At 56.6% G+C, this 19,312-nt stretch overlaps 3 protein-coding genes across 6 annotated transcripts in view; 1 reads left to right on the plus strand and 2 right to left on the minus strand.

Moving 5' to 3' along the window:
* Positions 1-9,943, minus strand: part of SYNGAP1 (synaptic Ras GTPase activating protein 1) — a 31,571-nt gene extending 21,628 nt beyond the window's left edge. The window contains exons 1-3 of the mRNA XM_028120604.2: positions 9,922-9,943; positions 6,312-6,433; positions 4,027-4,132 (exon numbers count right to left, since the gene is read on the minus strand). Coding sequence (XP_027976405.1) covers positions 4,027-4,132; positions 6,312-6,433; positions 9,922-9,943 — 250 coding nt within the window. The remainder of the gene's footprint in view (positions 1-4,026; positions 4,133-6,311; positions 6,434-9,921) is intronic.
* A 2,157-nt stretch (positions 9,944-12,100) lies between these two features.
* On the plus strand, positions 12,101-13,708 carry CUTA (cutA divalent cation tolerance homolog). Of its 2 annotated transcripts, none has more exons than XM_028120617.2 (6): positions 12,101-12,201; positions 12,597-12,805; positions 12,990-13,049; positions 13,158-13,203; positions 13,319-13,368; positions 13,479-13,708. In XM_028120617.2, exons 1-6 carry the CDS (start codon positions 12,154-12,156, stop codon positions 13,603-13,605), a joined length of 540 nt encoding a protein of 179 aa, XP_027976418.1. In that variant the 5' UTR covers positions 12,101-12,153; the 3' UTR covers positions 13,606-13,708. The 2 variants fall into 2 exon arrangements, with proteins under 2 accessions (XP_027976418.1, XP_027976417.1); XM_028120616.2 differs by lacking the exon at positions 12,101-12,201 and adding an exon at positions 12,208-12,336.
* A 104-nt stretch (positions 13,709-13,812) lies between these two features.
* On the minus strand, positions 13,813-18,971 carry PHF1 (PHD finger protein 1). 3 transcript variants are annotated; one of them, XM_028120614.2, is made up of 15 exons: positions 18,763-18,971; positions 17,879-18,054; positions 17,705-17,786; positions 17,499-17,594; positions 16,969-17,069; positions 16,718-16,866; positions 16,426-16,521; positions 16,162-16,230; positions 15,903-16,026; positions 15,724-15,791; positions 15,457-15,561; positions 15,144-15,333; positions 14,960-15,054; positions 14,610-14,687; positions 13,813-14,448 (listed from the first exon to the last, which is right to left on the minus strand). In XM_028120614.2, the coding sequence occupies exons 2-15, from the start codon at positions 18,035-18,037 to the stop codon at positions 14,160-14,162; spliced, it is 1,701 nt and encodes a 566-aa protein (XP_027976415.2). In that variant the 5' UTR covers positions 18,038-18,054; positions 18,763-18,971; the 3' UTR covers positions 13,813-14,159. The 3 variants fall into 3 exon arrangements, with proteins under 3 accessions (XP_027976415.2, XP_027976413.2, XP_087880161.1); XM_028120612.2 differs by having other exon boundaries at positions 14,610-14,690; XM_088024035.1 differs by lacking the exon at positions 14,610-14,687.
* Positions 18,972-19,312: the final 341 nt, after the last annotated feature.

Here is a 19,312-nt window from a genome sequence, read left to right on the forward strand (position 1 = left end):
CCACATACACAAATGCTTACAGAGACTTTCACTACCACAAAAAAGAAAAACACATAGAGAAAAGAGAGTGACAGAAATACAGGACATTCTGTTATGAAAGCTGCATGCAGTGGCACGTACAGAAAACACGGCATATACCCGTGTACACACACAGCAAACCTGGTCAGCGTACACTGCAATCGTGGGTCTCCGTGTCCCATCCCTGCACGATGTACACACGCATGCACACACATAACGGCCACCTACACGCACCCGTAACACAGGCATTGTGCACACACCCACACATGTACACACCCCATGTACACACACAATTGCACTCTCACACACAAACCGCAAAGGCTTGGACTCCCGCCTCTCCAACCCCTCTAATCTTGCCATCACCCACAGAATCTCCCCCTGCCCTCCAATCCGCCAAATCCCTAACCTTCCCTTTGGCCCTTCTTCCTTTTCATACCCAGCTGGCAGCTCTTGAGGGGAGCCAAGGAGGGAGGTTGCCAGAGCAGGATGAGGAACAGAGTTGGAGAGAGCAGAGAAATGGGGGGCAAAACTCTGTGCTGGGGACAGGAAGCTCTCATGACAGTCCCTGTGGTGACAGGCCTCACCATGAGCCAGCCTCCATGCCTGAGTGGCTATCCCTCATCCAACTAAGCCTGAGCCTATACAGCCTACATGAACTGATGCCCTCTCTCATCTTGCCCCTTACTTCTCTCAGATAGCTTTACTAACGGGCCTCTCTGCTCTCCCCACCCCTCCTCCCCAGCTCCCAGACCCTGTCTCCCTCCATCTCCAACCAGTTCCCCATCTTAAGCTCTCTTATTCTCTTTTCTCCTTATTCTGGCTCAAATATCTCCTACATTCCCATTCTCCAGCTATTCCTTTTCTCCTAGCCAAACCTCCCTCATTCCTCTTCACCTCCTTTCTCCCCACTTTTCCACTTTCTCTCCACTCCTTTCCTTTACACCTTTTCTGTCCCCACTCCCAGACAGACCAAGGGCTCACACCTGCCCAGCCCAAAGGTGTTTCACACATAGCAGGATTCCAAGAAGCCCACTCACACACTCTCACTTCCTTCCCCCACTTGCACACCACCCACATCCAGACACGCCCTGGACACCCGTGCTGGGATTGACACAGATACCCAGGCCAATGATGGAACACATGCAAAGACACACACCTGCCACCAGGGACAGAGAAAATCTTGCTCATCCTGCCACACATCCCTACACACAGGAGACTGACTGGAGGTGAGCCCCAGCCAGGGACATGCAAGCTCAGGGTCAGAGGTGACATGTACCAGTATGGCCAGTGGCCGGCCCAGCGGCCTCCTAGGCAGGAACCGGACAGAGGCACGATGAGACAGGACAGGCTTGCACACGGTGCATGAGTAACTGGGCCCCGAGTACACATAGCATCGACACACGGGGGACACGAGCATGGACACGAACACACACACGGACACACAGGCTGCCGTCTCCACCAAGGGTCTCCGAGACCACCCCTCACCGGCCTCCCCCGCGTGCTCGCGACCCTGGCCCCCCGTAGGCCTGTCCCCGATCCCCCACCTCCGCTGCCCCCCTCCAGTTACCATAACTCCCCCCACTCGGAAGATGCAGCGAGAACATGCGGAGGGAGCAGCTGCCGCCGCCGCCGCCGCCGCGGCTTCCCCACCCCCCTCTCCGCGCCCACGCACACGCGCGCCCCCGCCCCCACGCGCGCTCTTCGTCCGCCCGGCCCCGCCCTTACCTCGCACCGCCCCCTGGGGGGGGTCGGGGGTGTCCCCGGTGGGGGAGGGGCCCCGCCCCTGCGCGGGGGAGGGGCGGGGTGCGGCGGGAGAGGGGGCGGCGCGGCCCGGCTCGCGCCGCCCGGCGCGTTGGGGGCGGCGGCGGGGCCCAGGACGGCCGGGACGGCCGCGCGGTGACGGCCGCGGGAACGGCTCCCTCCGCCGCCGCTCCCGCCGCTGCCGCCGTTGCCCGGGCCCCGCCGCCGTTGCTAGGCGACCGCTGCTGCCGTGGCCGCCTCTGTCACGAGCCCCGTCGCCCGGAGACAGCGCGAGAGAGACGGGGGAGGGGGGCGAGGGGACCCCCAAAACCAACCGGGCCTCCCACCATCCCCTCCCGAGCAGGACCCCCCACCAAAACCGCGGAGGGAACGAGGGGCGGCGGCTCCACCCAGCAGAGGAGGAGCCCTGGATTCCAATGCCCCTCAAAGGTCCGGCGACCTCTCCTGGGCTCCAGCGTCCACAGCTTCAGCACACACCTTCGCGGACCCAGGCCCCCAAGCCCCTAAAGATCCCTATGTCCCTGCATATTCTCCATGCCCTTTACACATTCCATGTCCCCCTGAAAACCCCAAACGTTCACCAGCTATCAACTCTTTCACTAGATCCTCCCCCCAACTAGATATACTCCAGGACCTTCTTCCAACCCCTATTGAACCCCCAACACAACAACCTCCATATACCATCCCCAACTCCAAACACACAGGGATGCCCCCACCCAAAACACAACGGAGACCCACACCAGAGACCCCAGACCCTGAGGACTCAGGATAAGGAGAAAGATGGGGATTATGTGGGCAGAGGTATCAACCATCCTACATATGATAAACATGCTCCGTGAGCATGTGACCATTCTGGCCTGGACACACAGGTATGCACATGTGCACACACACAAATCTTTCCCAGACACGGACATGACACACACACACACACACACACACAGATGTGACAGACATCACACACATTCTCTGTACACACCACTACCACCACCACCACCACCACCACCACCACCACCACCACCACCACCTGGCTTTGCCTCACAGAAATGTGCTATCCACACACCCCCATGGTCAGAGGTTTCCATGACAATGACACACATCCCTGCCCACCCACCCACCCAGGGTCCCAGAGCTGGCCCCCAAGGGCAGTGAGACCTGGGCCTATCAGAAGAGGACCATATATAGGGAGCTAAGGGATGGAGACAGGCCACTGGATCTCTTGGAGGAAGAGAAACTGGGAGCCTGGATACCTGAGGGAAGGGTCTGCTGGTGGAAGAAAGGGGTAACTAGGGGTTGGGGGATGGAGGAACTGGATCCCTACTCTTGGAAGGGGAATGCAGTGGTAGGGGGCAGTGACAAGGGGGTTTCTGGGGGCTGAGGGCGTCTCTCTGCACCTTGGCTGCAGATCTCTGTTCTCTGCCTTCATCTCCCCTCACTGTTCCCATGGAAACCTTTTAAGCGAACTTCTCAGGAAGACAAAAATCTTTTTTTAAATGACTAAAGAGGGGGGTGGAGGGGGGGCAGAAAGAGGGAGGGAGGGGAAGAGACAGATGGAGAGAGGGAGAGAGTTGGAGAGACAGACTGAGCAGATAGCTCTACAGACAGACAGAAAGGAGATGATGGGGGGGGGGTCTGATGATGTTCCACCGGGAGCAAAGGGGAACGACAGAGGAATCAAGAGGGGTGGGGAAAATAAGAGAAATCGGAGAGGAAAGAGAAAGGGGGTGACAGAATTGCAGAAAATAGAAGCAGCTGAAGAGAAAAGGGGGCAAGAAGAGGGAGGGCCCACAGGCCAGAAGGTCTGGAAGAAGAATCAGGAGCGTGGGGGTGGGGCAGAGGTCTGGGGGGAGGGCAGGAACTAGGTCATTCTCTCCACGATCCCAGACCAAGGGCTGGGAGAGGGGCAGGGGCAGGAACGCTCGGACAGGAAGCTAAAGATCTAAGGAGACTATTTTTACAAGCACCAGGAAAACAGGCAAACTTCGCTGCTGGAGAGGAAAAAGGGAGCGAAACAGAGCAAAGACCACTGGGGCCTCTCACCCACAGCCCCAGTCCCGCTCCAGATCCCAGAGGAGGGCGCCTTCTCCTTCCAGGCTCCCACTCGCAGGATGAAAGACTGTGTCTCCTCCTCCTCCCACCCCCTGACAGCTCCCTCATTTCCCCGACTTCCCCCCTCCCCTGCAGCCCCGGCCACCTTCAGCCCTGTCCCCGCCACTGTCCGGGGCACGAGAGCCTGCTCGGCCGCCGTACCATGCTCGCCGTGGGGCCGCCCCTCCACCGGCACGGAGACCGTGCGTCTCAGCAGTTTGTTGCGACTGGACTCGCTCCTCCGGTCCCGGATCAGAAGGGGGTGTATCTAGGGGATGCGGGGGTGTGTCAGACCTCACTGGCCCAGGCCGTCCCTCCTCTTTCCCTCCCCCCCACCAAGGAAGGATGAACCTCCCTCTCCACCGGGCCTGCCCACCTTCGGCCCCTACTCCTGCACACTCTTCAAGTGTCTTGGGATGAGTCGGTTTCTCTTTCCCCTCTCTCTTCAAGTCTCTCTCCCTCCTTTCCCTCCCGTCCCACCCTCCTTTTTCCTCCCTCCATTTCTTTTGAAACACCCTCCGGGAAATTCTCCCAAACCCGACTCAGCTCTTCCGGCAACCCCGCAGGAGTCTGCTACTCTGGTAATCCCCTTTCCCCTTGACCTTCAGTTCCTCCATTCTCCCCGCTTTCCTCCCAACCTCCCACCTCCCTCACCACCTTCCCTCCCTCCGTGCCTGTCACGGGGGTAGCAGAAGCTGCATTTATAATCAGGATCTACAGCTTGTCTCCCTCCCACGGCCCGGCTTTCGGCCAGACTGGGACTCAACCTCCCCGCCCCCCTCAAAGGGCCTGGTCACCTCCCCCCACCCTTCATCTCCTTCCCTTGCCCCCCCACTCAACCTCTTTCACGTGCCTCCTTCTCTTGAGCCATTCCCTCTCCCTGAGCCTCATTCCCAGCTCCAAGCCTCCAATCTTCACCCCTCCAAGAACCACCCCACTTTGCTAGTCCCTAGCTCCAGGTCCACAACCCACCTACTTCCAACCCTAGCTCCAGGTCCACAACCCACCTACTTCCAACCCCCTGTGGCCCTACACACTCACTGCTCACCTACCCGTCCCACCCCCACAGGCTTCCCCCTCCAGACTCCGGCCCCTCCGCTCAGGTTGCCCCTTAGCTTGCTGGCCACTGGTCCCCTGGCCTTGTGCCCAGCTCTGTCATTCCTTCGTTATCCCACCCTCTCAATCCTCACAACAGTCCCCACTCTTATTGGTTCCAGTTCCCCCAACTGATCCTACAGACCCCCTACAACCTGGTCAAGACCACTAGTGAATCACTCAAATACCCCCCAAGGCCTAAAACTTGGACTCCTGGACCGCCTCTTCCTTTAAAGTCACCACGTCCCCCCCTAGACACCTGGACTTCATTCTGTGACCTGGAAGCTCTAGCCAGCCCTTGCACACTCTCCCTTGCCCCTCAGGTCCCTCCAAACCCTGGTTAACCCCAACCAGTTCTAGCCCTGCCTCACCACATCCTCCCCAACAGCGGCAGGAGCGCCTCTCACCACTTCACTGGGCTCCAAGGCTACCTATCACTCTCTAAAGCTGGTCCCCCAAATCACCCCCAACTCCCTGAATCACACCTCTGGGCACCCACCTTTCATATCTGCACCCTCTGTTTCCTCTGATGGGTCCTCCACTGCTGACCCAGTGCCCAGTCAGAACCCATACTCCCTTGGCTCTAATGAGCCAGCATGGCCCCCACGTCCCACACTCTGGCTAGTCCCTATCCCTCTCCCACTGCTACTTCTCTAGAAAATGTCCCCTGCTCCCAGTTCCCCTCATTGCCCAGGCATCTCCCCCCTTATATTCTTTCCTGATTGATGTCCCTGGTGAAAGCCCTCCTGGTCTCTCTAAACCCTGACCTTGGTTGGGCACCTTCCCAGTCTTCACCACCATCCACACCAAGATCCACTGACTTCTGTCATCTCTCCTAGTACCCTCCGGCCCCCTCCTGGTCCCGGTTTCCCTCAGTTCCCACTCCTCACGTGATAGAGTCAGGCCTGGGCGTGGTGAGTGATGGGTCTTGCTGAGATGGGGGAAGAACAGGAGAGAGTTCCCGAGGACCACTTAGGAGGTGATCCCTCCAAAGCAATGCCCATTTCTTGCCACCCCTTCTCCAAGCCCTTCAGTTTCCCTTTCCCATCCTAACCTATCCCACAATATGGGCAGGGCCACAACAGGAGCCACCCCCAACTCTTCAGAACCACATCTCCTCTCCAACACTGCACAGGAACATCCCCTGGCCAAGGTGAGAGGATGCTTGCCCTTTTGCACACCCCAGTCCAAATCTCAATGACCACCCTCCTCAGACCGCTTGCAAATGTTTCCCTCTTCTTTGCCTTCTCTGTGTCTCTCACCACTTCACTAATGAGGATTCTCCTCATCTTTCTCTCCACGTTCTCCCGTGCTACCCAGAGGTCTCTCCCCAGCCTTCCCACTCGGCTCACCTCGTCCTCATCCAGCATGAGAAGCTGGTTCCCCGAGATGATGCAGAACCGTGGGTTCCAACCAGGACGATCATATGGGGAATGAACGTATTGGGTTCGGTGCATAGGGGGTCCCCGTACATCTGGGGGACAGAGACACACAGAAATGGTAAGGGAGGTTCTATGCACTTAGGAGACAGAGGCCCAAAATGGCAAGAAGAGAGTCCACAGAGTGGGAGAATGAGACCCCACCCACCTTGGAGATTACAGATGGGGATGAGGCACATGGTAACTTAATTAAAGGAACGGAAGATAAGCCTGTATATCTGGGAGGAAAGAGGGGAGGGGAAATCACATCACATGGGGGCTCTGTAGACTGCAGGAAAGAAATACAGAGGAGTGGTTCAGGGAGGGGGATTATATCATGACAGAGAGGGTACACATTCAGAGGCAGAGAAAAGTGGCGGTGCTCTCCATCCATATCCAAAAAATGAAAAGACGGAGGGCGCAGCAGAACTGGCAGAAGAGAAGTACACAGAGATGGTGGTGGCAGGGGACTGGGAAGAGGGAGGGCATTCAAATAACTGCAGAAGTCAAGCACTTGGAGGGAAGGTGGCTCCCCCAGCTGTAAGAGAGTGAGAGGAAAAAGCTACAGAGCCGTGGGAAAGGATGGGGCCAGGGGGTATAGGAACATTTGAGCATGAAATGCTGAGAGCTAAACATCTGGAAAAGAGAGGACATGACAGAGCTTACCTGTTCACAAAGTCAGAGACCGGAGAGGGCCTCTCCTCCTGCCTCTCCTCTATTCTCAGCTCCCTCCTCCTCTAGCCCAACCCTGCTCAAATCTGGGGAAATGGTTCTTCTGGTGGTAGGGGGAGGATATGTCTTGTCAACAGCTGGCTATGGGAAGGGCTGGAGAGTGAGGAGGTAGGAAATATGCCTTTGTTTGAATGAACAGAGACTGAACTGATCTCTTCTCCCACTCCATGCCCAGAGATCAAAGATTCGCTACTGCCCCCTCTCTTTACCTAGTCTCCATGGACAGGATGGAAGACAACTCCACAGGTGAGAAACCTCTCCAAGGTACAGTGAGGAGCTTGAGGAAGAAAGAGGGGAAGGAAGAATGGAAGATCCAGGCCTGGGACAGAGAAGGGGGCCTCTGAAAGCTCAAGCTGGGGATGGGGACAAACAGTAGACTAAGCGTTGCCCGTGCTTGGAGATGCCCGCAGGGGCATCTTACCCGACTTAGCTGTTCTTCCCTCGCCCCATCCCTGTAAACTGTCTCTCCTTTATTTACTTATTTTTTTAAGATTTTATTTATTTATTTGACAGAGAGAGAGAGAGCACAAGTAGGCAGAGAGGCAGGCGGAGGGAGAGGGAGAAGCAGGCTCTCCACTGAGCAGGGAGCCTGATGTGGGGCTCGATCCCAGGACTCTGGGATCATGACCTGAGCCGAAGGCAGCTGCTTAACCGACTGAGCCACCCAGGCGCCCCCTGTCTCTCCTTTAAATCCCAATGCCACACACCATCAAAGGGACACAGGGAACAGGCACTGTGGAAGTAAGAAAGAAATCAAATTGGTGACATCAAAGTGATAGAAAACAGGTTTAAGGTATCACAGTGAGAAACAATTTAGAGGAAGCAAAATCAAATTCTGTCACCTTTACAAAATAATCATTGGTATAGTTCAGGAAAAGAACTGGTCGTTAAGCTTCATTCTAACTGAATACCCTGAGTAGGAACTTTTGAAAAATCTACCCCTTTCTGTCTACAAACATATTCTTCAAATTTACCCAACCTGCAGATCAGAGTCAGAGATGAACCCCTAGAATAGATATTTAGAAACCCCAATCCTCTGAGACTCACTATCGCAATGCCATTCCAGAGATTCTGTCCGAGACCCTCTAGCTACAGAGATCACCAGTCCTTAGGCTCTGAGCCTGCACACACTGCAGGCAACATGCCCACTGCGCTCAGACTCTGAGGACTCCCAGAGGAGAAATCTGTTGATACATCTAATCATTCTGGGAGGGGTTGGTTCAGGCTGCAGCCCCAGGGAGGCAGGTTAGAGTTCAGGGGATACCTTCCTCCTGGGAGCAGGGAAGGCCACAGGGAACTTAGCTTAGAAGCAACTCTGAAAACACACACTCCACACACACATATTGTCTAGACTTAAGTAAGGATGATTCTGGGAGGCAGATGCAAGAGACAGAGTAACACAGCTGAGAAAAGGGAAAATTTTACTAGGATAAGTCCCACAGGGCTCAGATGGGGACGTCTTCTAGGTCCTGTTCCAGCCATCAAAACCTGCATCTTTGCACCCAAATCTCCAACACCCCAGGAAGTAGAGGAGACAAGAAAAGAGGAATGGGTGGTAAGAGCTGAGGTATTAGGGGAAAGTGGGTAGGCACAGACTTGCAGGGACAAGCCAGCCGGGGAATGGGGTAGAGATAGAGGATGGGCTGGGGGACAAATCATAGGGATGGATCAAGAGAAAAGAAGGCAGAAATGAGAGTAAATCCCTAAAGACAAGGGAATATACCAGAAGAGCCCAAGTGGACACGGGGCAGAGGAAATGAGGTGCACCTAACGGGGTACTAAGACAAGTGGGTCATGAAGGACAGCTGAAGAGGTGGTAGAAATATAAGGGAGCTACCAGATAGAAGAGAGGGAGAGAGAATGGACCAGAGAAAGGACTGATATAAGGGAAGGACAGAAGGGGGACTCATATAAGGAACGGACACCATATGGGGGGAAAGATATAGGTGATGGACACCAGAGGAGGGAGGGGGAATGGTAATAGGGATTGGAGGTGGGGGAGGGGGATAAAAAGTGGTGAAGTGAAGAGGCGGATAGGACCCCTGGGGTTACATTTCACTGGTCAAAGGCCTTAAGGAGGGTCAGAGTCTGGGGCAGGGTCCTAACCTGCCCTCTACTTCCATCACTCAATCTTACTTCTCTTGCCCCCTCCCCCCTCAATAAACACACACATAATTTGGCCCTCCCCCTGCCCTGGTCTCTCCTCCCCCAGCCCATTCCCTCTCTCCTCTCTTCCCTCCATCTGGACCCTCCATTCCCCCCACCCCCCACTGCCTCCCTCTCTCTCCATCTGGCCCCTTCTTCTCTCCCTCCATCCTCCTCTCTTTTCCAACCCCCTACCATTCTCTGAGCCCCTTCACCGTATTCTACCCCCATCTTCTTTGCTTCTCTTTTCACCCCTATGTTTTCATTTCCCCCCCCAGCCCCTCTCCTAAGACTTCCTTCTGTTTCCTTAATATTTTCCTCATCTCTCAGCTCCCACCTCCAAATTATTTCTGCAGCTCTTCCCCCAACCCTATCCCTCTATCTTCCCACCCTTTCTGGCAATCTCTTTCCCCTTCATCATGTTCCCCTCAGCCCCCTTCATAGCCTGTTTCCTGTCCCCTCCGGGCCCTATCTACCCTTATCCTCTGGCCTCCAATCCCTCCTTCCCCGTTGCTCCCATCCCTGCCTTCCCGGTCCTCCTCTCTCTCCCTCCATTTCAGCTGCTCCCCTCCCTGGCCCCGGCTCTGCTTCCCCCCCCCCCCGCCCCTGCCCCTCCCCCTCTTGCCCCCCCCCAACTGGCCCTCCCCCCCTCCCCTCCCCACCGTACCTCTGAAGGGGGCATAGGACATCGCGGGGATGCTCCCCCGATGGATGGAGGCGCGAGACCTGCTCATCAGGCCTGGGGGGGAGGGGCGGGGGGGACGGGGGAGAAAGAGAAGAGAGAAAGAGGGGGAGAGAGAGGGGGAGAAGGAGGAGGAGGTGGAGGAGGAGGAGGAGGAGAGAGGAGGAGAGAGGAGCAGAGAGGAGCAGAGAGGAGGAGAGAGGAGGAGGAGGAGGAGAATAGGAGCCAACGGCAGCAGCGGCAGCCGGGAGAGAGAGAGGGGGGGGGGCGGGGGAGCGAGCGAGAGAGGAGAGAGCAGGAGGAGGAGGAGAGAGAGAATCTGCAGCCCCCACCCCTACTCAGTGAGAACCAGGGAGAGAGACCCCTGACTCAAAAACACACCAGACTGAGAGTGCAGTTCTAAAGATGTAGACCTCAGATCCTGAGACTGAGAGACCCCAGACCCACAGAGAAAGATACCTTGCTGCCCACCCCGGGGGCGGGGGGGGGGTAATCTGAGGCACAAACCCAAAATCTAGAGGAACAGAGACCCCAATCTCAGAGAAAAAAAGACCCCAGATCCCCCATTGAGAGAAGGGTCAGAGGTCAAAATGTGAGTGTCCAGTTTCAAAAAAGGTTCTCCACAGCCACAGAAATCTTAGACTCCAGAATCAGATGATTTCAGGAACCAAGATCAGAGACCTGGAGTTAAAGAAAAAGATGAGATCCAGATTCAGAAAAAACCCAGACCTAGAATTAGAGGACTCCTATCCAGAGATACCAGACCCCAGACTTATATCTCAGAGAAAAGAAACTGCAGACTCAGAGAATGATAATTCAAGAGATAAACTCCAGACCTGGGGATTGAGGATGGGGAGAAGGGAGAGGGACAGGGAGAGACACTCATGTAGCTCAGAGATGTAGAATGCAGAGACCCCAAACTCATAAAGAAGAGTTTGAAAGACCTCACAGAGTGATGAGGTCCTGGAAACACAGAAACTCCCAAAACAAAATGGAAACTCGGTCCCGAGAAATATCCCACTGCAAATACTGAAAGGCCCTGCAGAGATCTAGCTCAGAAACGAACTCCAAACCCAAAGACAGATCTCAGGGAGACCCCATCCCCAGAGACACAGGTATGAGAGAACTCTGATAAACGCCCAGTCACGCAGACTCCGGAGACCCCCAAACCTTTAAAAAAGGGGGAATACTGGGTAGGGGGAGTGGCAAGAGCCTTTTCTCTGCTGCCTCCTCCCACCTCTCTCCTCTCATTGGCCCCTCTCTCCATTTTTGGGTCACTGGATGTGCTTGGGCCCCAGGGAAGTTATGTAGGACAGGTCTTGGCTCCTAGGGGGATGGGTTAAGGCAAGGAGACCCAAGACTCAGAGGTATACCAGTCCGGGAGAGTTAAATGGGGGGGGGGGGGGCGGGTAAGGGACAAAAGCACCATCACTACTTCCTGGTGTCTCCATATCCCCAACCTAAAGCTCGCTCCCCGCCCCCATTCACCACCAGTCTGTCTTGAGCTTTGGGGTTTCAATTAAGGCTGAATTGCCCTCAGCCCCATTTTCATCACCCTCTATCCCATGTACAGGGTCTCACTGTCCTCTTAAAATGCATCTTTTCCCACCTAGCCATCGTCTTGCCGTGCCCCATCCCTGCCTAATCACTATTCCCTGCTCAGGGACAGCGGGCTTCTCAGATTATCGTTGTTCATTACCCAACCTAGGCATATGTCAGTCCTAACCAAAGAGGCAGGGGGCGCTCTCTTTACCCCCTAAGGTTCAATCTTCTCAGACCCTCTCACTCCTTAAGGCCTCGGGAACAGTGTAGGGGCTGCAACTGGGCACATTCTGGGGTTTAAAGATGATTCCCCACTCCACAAGCTGACGCATCGAGTCGGCGGGGTCTCCATCCCCCCTTTCTAGCACCAGCTCTCTCGTCACGTGGCCTGCGGTGCTGGCCTGGGATTGGCCTCTTCGCGCAGCTCATTGAGGTACAGCCGCCTGAGGGACACCGGCCCCCTCACGTGACAGCGGAACGCCGCTGCGGCTCTCAAGCCTGCAATCGGCCGTTTCCGGTTTACACGGAAACGAGCGTGCCATTTCCGTGCACGTCTGCAGATCCGGCTGTCGATTGGCCAAATTCCCTTTCGCTCCTCCCCCGACAGGAGGCGGGGCAAACTGGGCCACGTGAGGGCCAGGATTGGCTGGCTCTGGAGGTCCGGGTCCGGCTTCTATGGTCACGTGGTGTATGCTGTTTTCTTATCACGTGGGTGCTGCCCAGGTAAGAAGAGGCCGCCCTTTCTGGGTTTGGGGTCCCGTCTCTGCATTACGTGCGGTTTTTGATATTCAACCATCCTCTACCAGCATAGGCTGCATGAGGGGGGAGCAGGTTCCCGCAATCCTGCTCGGCGGAGGGGTGAGTGACCGGCCCCGCCCCTTCCGGTCCTCGAAGCCTCGACCACCGCCCGCGCTCAAAATCCTAGGGATTGGCTTCTGAGGAGGGAGTGAAAACCGAGTCTGCCTTACTTTCCCAAGTTTCTCTCTCAGCTTCAGGGACCTTTTCCTTCGGGGTGCAGGAGAGGGAGGGCAGAGCCTGTCTATCCAAGTGAAGTGTTCCCGAGATGCAATTTCCTCGGCTATTTGTTGGGTAACACCCTATTCATTTCGTGCTCTCAGGCCGCTCTGCTTCTGTCGCTCCTTTGGATGCCGGCGCTGTTGCCCGTGGCCTCCCGCCTTCTCTTGCTACCCCGAGCTCTGCTGTCCATGGCTTCAGGAAGCCCCCCGTCCCAGCCCTCGCCTGCCTCGAGCTCCGGCTATGTTCCCGGCTCGGTCTCTGCAGCCTTTGTCACCTGCCCCAACGAGAAGGTCGCCAAGGAGATCGCCAGGTGGGGACCTCAGTGTGGAGCGAGGAAGGAGGATCATGACGGGAGAGAGGTGGGGGTGGGAGAGAAGAGTGCACTCCCGCAGCTTCCTGCCTGACCCCCGGCTTTGGAACCTTGTCTCTGGGCAGCCAGTGCAAAAAATCCGGGTCATGGGGCGTTCTGAATGGGGCTTTCTCTTCACCTTCAGGGCTGTGGTGGAGAAGCGCCTGGCAGCCTGCGTTAACCTCATCCCTCAGATTACATCCATGTGAGTCATAGGAGTTGGGGGGTTAGCCTAACTCTAGGGGCTGATTGGCAGTGCTTTTCCTTGAGGGCAATCTTTGCTCCTTCAACACTTTCTCCCTGACCTTTTCAGCTATGAGTGGAAAGGAAAGATTGAGGAGGACAATGAGGTGCTGATGGTGAGAAACATTTCCCCGTCCAATGAAACCTCAATTCCCTGACCCCGTTCCCTCTTCTGAGATCCTGAAATCAACCCCACTCCTTGATTCAGTCATGTTTGTCTTTGCCTCTTAGATGATTAAAACCCGAAGTTCCATGGTTCCAGCTTTGACAGATTTTGTTCGGTGAGAACTCTGACGTGGGTAGCAGTGAGGGTGGCACTTGCTGGGCAGTCTGAGGGGGGTGGTCGGCTCATTTAAGGTAGATCTTTGAGTGATCCCCCATATTTTCACAGTTCTGTGCACCCTTACGAAGTGGCTGAGGTGATTGCATTGCCTGTGGAGCAGGGGAACGCCCCATACCTGCATTGGGTGCACCAGGTTACAGAGTCAGTTTCCGACTCCAGCACAGTCCTACCGTGATGAGCCCCGTTTCTCTGCCATGTTCCCCTTGTATACTTCCATGCCCTTTGACTTCCAGGTGATGACCGGGCCCCAAATAAATCCTATCCTTGGTTTTCTCTGCCTTTTGCCTTTTTCCTTGTCATGTATGTGAATTTTGGTTGGGAAGAGTGGAATTGCTGCCAGTCCCTGTGTTCTCATCTTCCAGAATGACCCAGGGCTGCTAGATTTGTTTATTTACCTTTATTTCAATCATACAGAGTCTGGGATCCTTTATCATTCCCCCCCTCCTCAGTTTCCATCCCCAGGGGTTAAATAATTTTAAAAAATATTTAAAAAGCTGTAACAAAATAACATCAAAGGAAATGGGAAGAGGGATGGGGGAAGGGTCAGGAATCAGGAAGGGAGTAGAGAAGAGAGCCTCTTCCCCAACCCCCCACCTGGATTCCAGCCTGGGGAGTAGGGAGAACTACCCCCCTACCTCCCCAGGTACATCCCAGCTGTAGGTGAGGTCAGAGGTCAGGGTATGAAAGTGCCGGTGTGTGTGAATGGGGAGGTAGGCAGAGGCAGGCTGTTCAGAAGATGCCCCCACCTCCCCACTCAACCAGGTACTGCACAGAACCATCAGGCCGTACTCTGCGAGCAAGGACCCGGACAGGGTCCCCTCGGGACAGGTAGCCAACCCCACCTCGGACTCCTCCCCCAGTCCCAGGAGACAAACTGCGGCACAGGGAAGAAGGGGGTGCTGAGCGTCTAGGAAGACCTGGGGAGGGGGCTGGGACTGAGGAAGATGAGGCAGTCATCGAGTGGGGGGCACTTTTAGGGATGTCTGTGGGGAAACCAATGTGAAGTTCCAGGGGTGACCTAGGGAGAGAAGGCAATTGTGAGTCCAGATGCAGATAAGGACTGACTAAAAATGGAGCTCACATGTGGATCAGAGGCACAAAGAAATCAGGTTAGAGACCGAGGCACTTAAGAGCACAGATGTGAAGAGGGGTAGCACAGGTAAAGGAGAAGAATCTCACCTGTCTGGGGGTTCACCATCCCCAGAGGTCCCTGCGGTGCTGGCAGAGGGGTGGAAGGAAGCGAACATCCGGATGGGACTGCTGGGGTTGGGGAGGGGGAAAGTCAGGACCTGAAGCAGGGAACTAGGACCCTCTCCCACGGAGAAGAATAGAGCTCAAACAGCCCCAAGGAATCCCCATCCCCAGAATACTAGGGATCAGACACTGGTTCTGGAAGTCTCTCTAGGATAAGAAGTGGGTAGCCAAGGGGGGGAGATGGAAAATAATTCTGGGTAAGAAAGTCCAGAGGATGTAGACAATTGGAGGAGAGATTCTAGGGGTACATAACTGGAGGGTGAAGGAGCACTGACCTGGGCAGGCAGCGGGCGTCTGTGGGCCGGAAGTTGTAGCCGCTGCTGCCCTGGTAACTCTGGTTAGGGCTGGGGGGTGATGGAGACACTGAGGCCTAGAAGAAGGAGCAAAGGACTGAGAGATAATCCTTGATTCCTTCCCACACCACCATTTAGCTCCACGGGGTTCCCCCTGCCCCTGTACCTGCAGTGCCCTCTGCAGACGAGCCCGCTCCCTTTGCTCCTGGGGCTCGGGCTGATTGCGCACTGCTGAGGGTGGCCCCAGCTCCTCCATTTTCCCCTTCTGCCTCCTCCTCAGGGGCTCTGGCTCCGGCCTCCGGCGCTTCCCCAGGGGACGTGAGACCCCTCCCCCAGGGCCCTGCCCTGAAGGGAAGCTGTAAGAGGCCTCCTTATCCCCCCAGCCCCCTCCCGGACACCCCAAAGACCTCCCCATCTCCATACATATGCCTCCCCCATTAATACCCTGAGAATTTCCCCATCCTCCCTGGACCAGTGACCTGGTGGGGGCTCCATCTCCAGTAAGGGGCTCCACAGGGGGAGGGATCCGAGCATGGAGACCAAACAAGCATTTCCTCTTCTTAATCTCCCTCCCTGAAATGAAACTGGGGTGAGGAGAGAAATGATACAGGGTCAGTGCAGTAATAAAGGGCCCCTCTGATGCCATTACTCTATCCTTTTCAGAGATGAACTTCCAGGTGGGCTGCAGCCCCTTTCCTCCCAGGCTTCCATAGCCGCATCTCTTTCTGAGCCTCCCTCCAACTCACCGGTCCTTGTGGCTGTTGAGAGCAGAGAGGAGTTTGGAAGAACGTTCTCCCTTGGGAGTGTCTGAGAGCTGGGGAAGGGGAAAGAAAAGGAGATCAGGGGAACAGTGGTCCCTCTCCCTTCCCCCATTCTTTATACTCCTCTGTTCCACCCTCACCCCCAAAGCTTCACCACCCCTTACCTCCCCGAGAAGCAAACTGTCCCAATTCTCAGAGGTGAAGGGGAGGATCTCACGGTCAAAATCAAAGTATTTTTTCTTACAGCAAACGCTGAGGTGATAGAGGACAAGATGGGCCACGTCCACCCTGGAGAAATATTGAGTTATCAAGGTGGTGGCAGCCTTGCAAAAACCTAGAGTCCCAAGGTGGGAGATTGGGGCACATAGGGTGAAATCCTGGGGGTGCTGAGAAAGGACCTACGCTGAGGTCATGCTAGCTCACCAGCGAAGCTGTAGCCTCCTGACCTTCTCAGGGCCCCCCCGACACACACAGCATTCGAACTCATAGAACCTGGAAGTGGGCAAAAGGGAGGGAGAGAACACACCTTACACAAGAAAACAATACCAGGCTACGGAGGACTCACAAACAAGGACAGGGCGCACAGGGGAGGCAAGCTTCAGAGGCTGGGGAGAGAATGGAGCTGAGGCATCGTGGGGCACGGCTCCGCTGAGTGAGCGGAGCGGAGCTGGAGGGCTCCGGTCTCACCTGTCCCCGTAGAGGAGGGGCTTGCTCAGACACTGGGTGCAGGCCTCATGGAACCACTGCAGGCAGCTCCGGCACTGCAGCATCTTCAGGTTCCACCTGAGGAGCAGCACAGGACTCGTGACCCCCAGACCCTGCCCCCACCTGAACGGCCCCACACCCTACTCACCACCTACTTCTGTCCTCTTCAGCACTCCCCTCGTCCTTTCTCCTCCACTCCCTGGAATTCCTCCCACCCCACTCCATCACTCATTCCCAACCGCCCTCCGCCCCCCCCCCCTCCCCCGTTACTCACTCCCCGGGGCCACCACAGTAACAGTAGCTCTGCTGCCGGTTGCTCAGATGTCCAGCATCCCAGTCTAGCCCCTTTAGTCCATATGGCAGTGACAGCTTCATGCCCAGCATGGCCCGGGCATAGGGGCCCTTCTTCAGTGCACCCCCCCTCTGCAGAAAGGGAACAGGCAGGCTGCCTCAGAGGGGTGGGGGGGGTGCGGAAAGGCTTGGGAGAAGCTATGGATGGGAGGTTCCCACAGGAAAGTGACTTACCTTGGTGGCAATGGCGAAGACGCACTGGCGGCAGACCCAGGATGTGCCCTCTCCTTCTCCAGGGGCTGGGGCCCTTGGAACGTGGCAGTCCTGGTGGTAAGCTGAATAACAATAATATTGACGGTAGGCCACTTACTGCACTGCATACCTGTGTGTGCTAGCAACTGGGATAGGAGGAGTCTCGGCCACCTCACTTCATCCTTTACCATGATCCAGCTGTAGTGGGTGAATTACCCTTATTTTACAGGTGAGGGGACAGGCTCCTAGGGGTTTGGGGATTTGCCCAAGGCCTTACGGTTAGAAAAGGGTGTATCTGAACCACCCTCTGTCTACAAAGCTCACACCTCCACATTTCATGGCTGTTTCTCCCTGTGCTGGAAGGGAGTGAGATTACAGAGTTGAAACTGGCCGGAGCAGTGGCTTGGGGACTCAGGACAGGTGGCATAAGGACCAGTGGTGGAGGGAAGAGTTGAGAGGCAGCCTAGAAGGCTCAGGGCAAGGTGGACCATTCAGGTGTCCTGCCCTCTCACCGTGGCGACACTTCTCACAGCTGACCAGCCGGTTCCCAGGGACCACAGTCTCAGATCGACAGACACAGCAGAGAAGTTCCTCCCCGGGGAGGGCAGCTATGAGGGAACACAGTGTTACAGGGCCTATGCTTAAGGCCCCTTCCCATCCCCCACGCCAGGTTTCTGCTTTCCATGGCATGCACACACTTGGGCCTCTAGGGTCTCACCGGGGCTGATGTCTTTCCATAGAACCAGAAACTGGGAATCATCCTCAAACTGGACCAGACACACCTCCCGAGCACTGTCCACCTGGAATGGATGAGCACAGGGGATGAAACAGGAATCAGAACTACATAAGGAGAATGGGGAAAACGCAAAAGGTCAGAGATCAAATGTCTTACCTTCTTGATGGTCCCCAAGTATAGCAGCCCATCCGTCCACCTGGCCAGCACATCTTGACCCTCCCAAAGTCGAGGCCTGGGGCCTGAGGTGGGAGCAGGGGAGGCTGGGTCCCAAAGTGGGGGGGCACCAGAGCGGCTCAGCCGGGGGGGCTGTGCCATTGCATCCTGGGGGGGGCCTAGCCAGAAGTGGGATGGGAGAAGATTATGAATGTTGAGAAACTCCCCATTTTTCTTTGCCTCAAGGATTCAAGCAGCTGTGCTCCCAGTCTCCAAATCCGAGACACCTGGATAGGAAATCACACAGCACCCCTCCCAAGCTTCTTGACTCCAGCTTTTCCAACTCTAGCGACTGGCTCTCCTCTCCCTAACACCCCCCACCCCCCCCAATCTAGTTCTCTAGTTTCCCAGCTTCCAGAGCTCCCCTGGGATACTATATCCTGGCCTTGAGATTTTAGGAGAAATGATGGTTGCAGAAGCAAAGGTTACCATTCAGTTTCTGCTGTCACCTTCTCGTGTTTAGAGGTATCACAATTGGGGTGCTCTGTGTTTTGGGAGCTTTTCTGGAAATGTTTTCCAGAATAGAAACGGCTGCCTCCCCGGGCCCGCGTGTCTCATTCAGAACAATCATCCTGACGCCAGGTTATGTCAGGTCACCCTCAAATACGGGGCTCCCTGCCCCCGGGTTAGATAACTTCCCTGAGTGCTCGGGGAGGGGGGCGTGTCCCAGTCCCGGTCTCTACTCCCCATGACGGTGAGTCCGAGAGGGGACTTGAGTCGGCCCAGCCCGAACCGATGCCTGGGCGGCGAGGCTCTCCCGCCCGCGCCCTGCGCGCCGACCCCCGGCTCCCTGCCCCCCCCACGGGCGCCTCCCGCCGCCTCCTTACCAGTGACAGCTGGGGCCGCCGGGAGCCGGGCAGAGGCAGACGTGGGAGACCGAGGCGAACCCCCCGCGCGGGGAGGGCACGTCTGGGCGTCGGAGGGCGGGCAGGCAAGGGCCGGGGGGTCCCCAGGCCCAGCCCCTCCGTCCCGGCAGCTCTGGGGCGTATGACGCAGCAGCCAAAGCAGCGGCAGCGGCAGGAGGAGGCGGCGGGGGGAAGGAGGGGAGGGGAGGGGAGGGACAAACCGGCTCGGGGGGAGGGTGGTGGGAGGGGAGGACTGGGGGGAAGGAGGAGCCGGTGGGGGGGGCGGGCACCACCTCACCCCACCTCCCTCACCTCCAAAGGGCCTGGAGGGCGCCGAGCGAGAGGTGGCTTCTCCGCGGCTGGGGCGGGTGTTAAGTCAAGACCCGGAGGGAGAGGGAATCCCCGCAGCCCCTTCCTCGGAGGGAGACCCGCCCTCGGGGCAGGAGGGAATCCCCCCCCTTCCCGGCAGCCGGCCTCCAGCCTGGCCTCCGCCCCATGCCACATCCGTTAACTGCCCCCCCAACCTCCATGG

This window comes from Eumetopias jubatus, unplaced genomic scaffold (genome assembly GCF_037043125.1).
Source record: "Eumetopias jubatus isolate StellerSeaLion01/CBP00866 unplaced genomic scaffold, mEumJub1_p1.0 scaffold_6, whole genome shotgun sequence".
Lineage (NCBI taxonomy): Eukaryota > Metazoa > Chordata > Mammalia > Carnivora > Otariidae > Eumetopias > Eumetopias jubatus.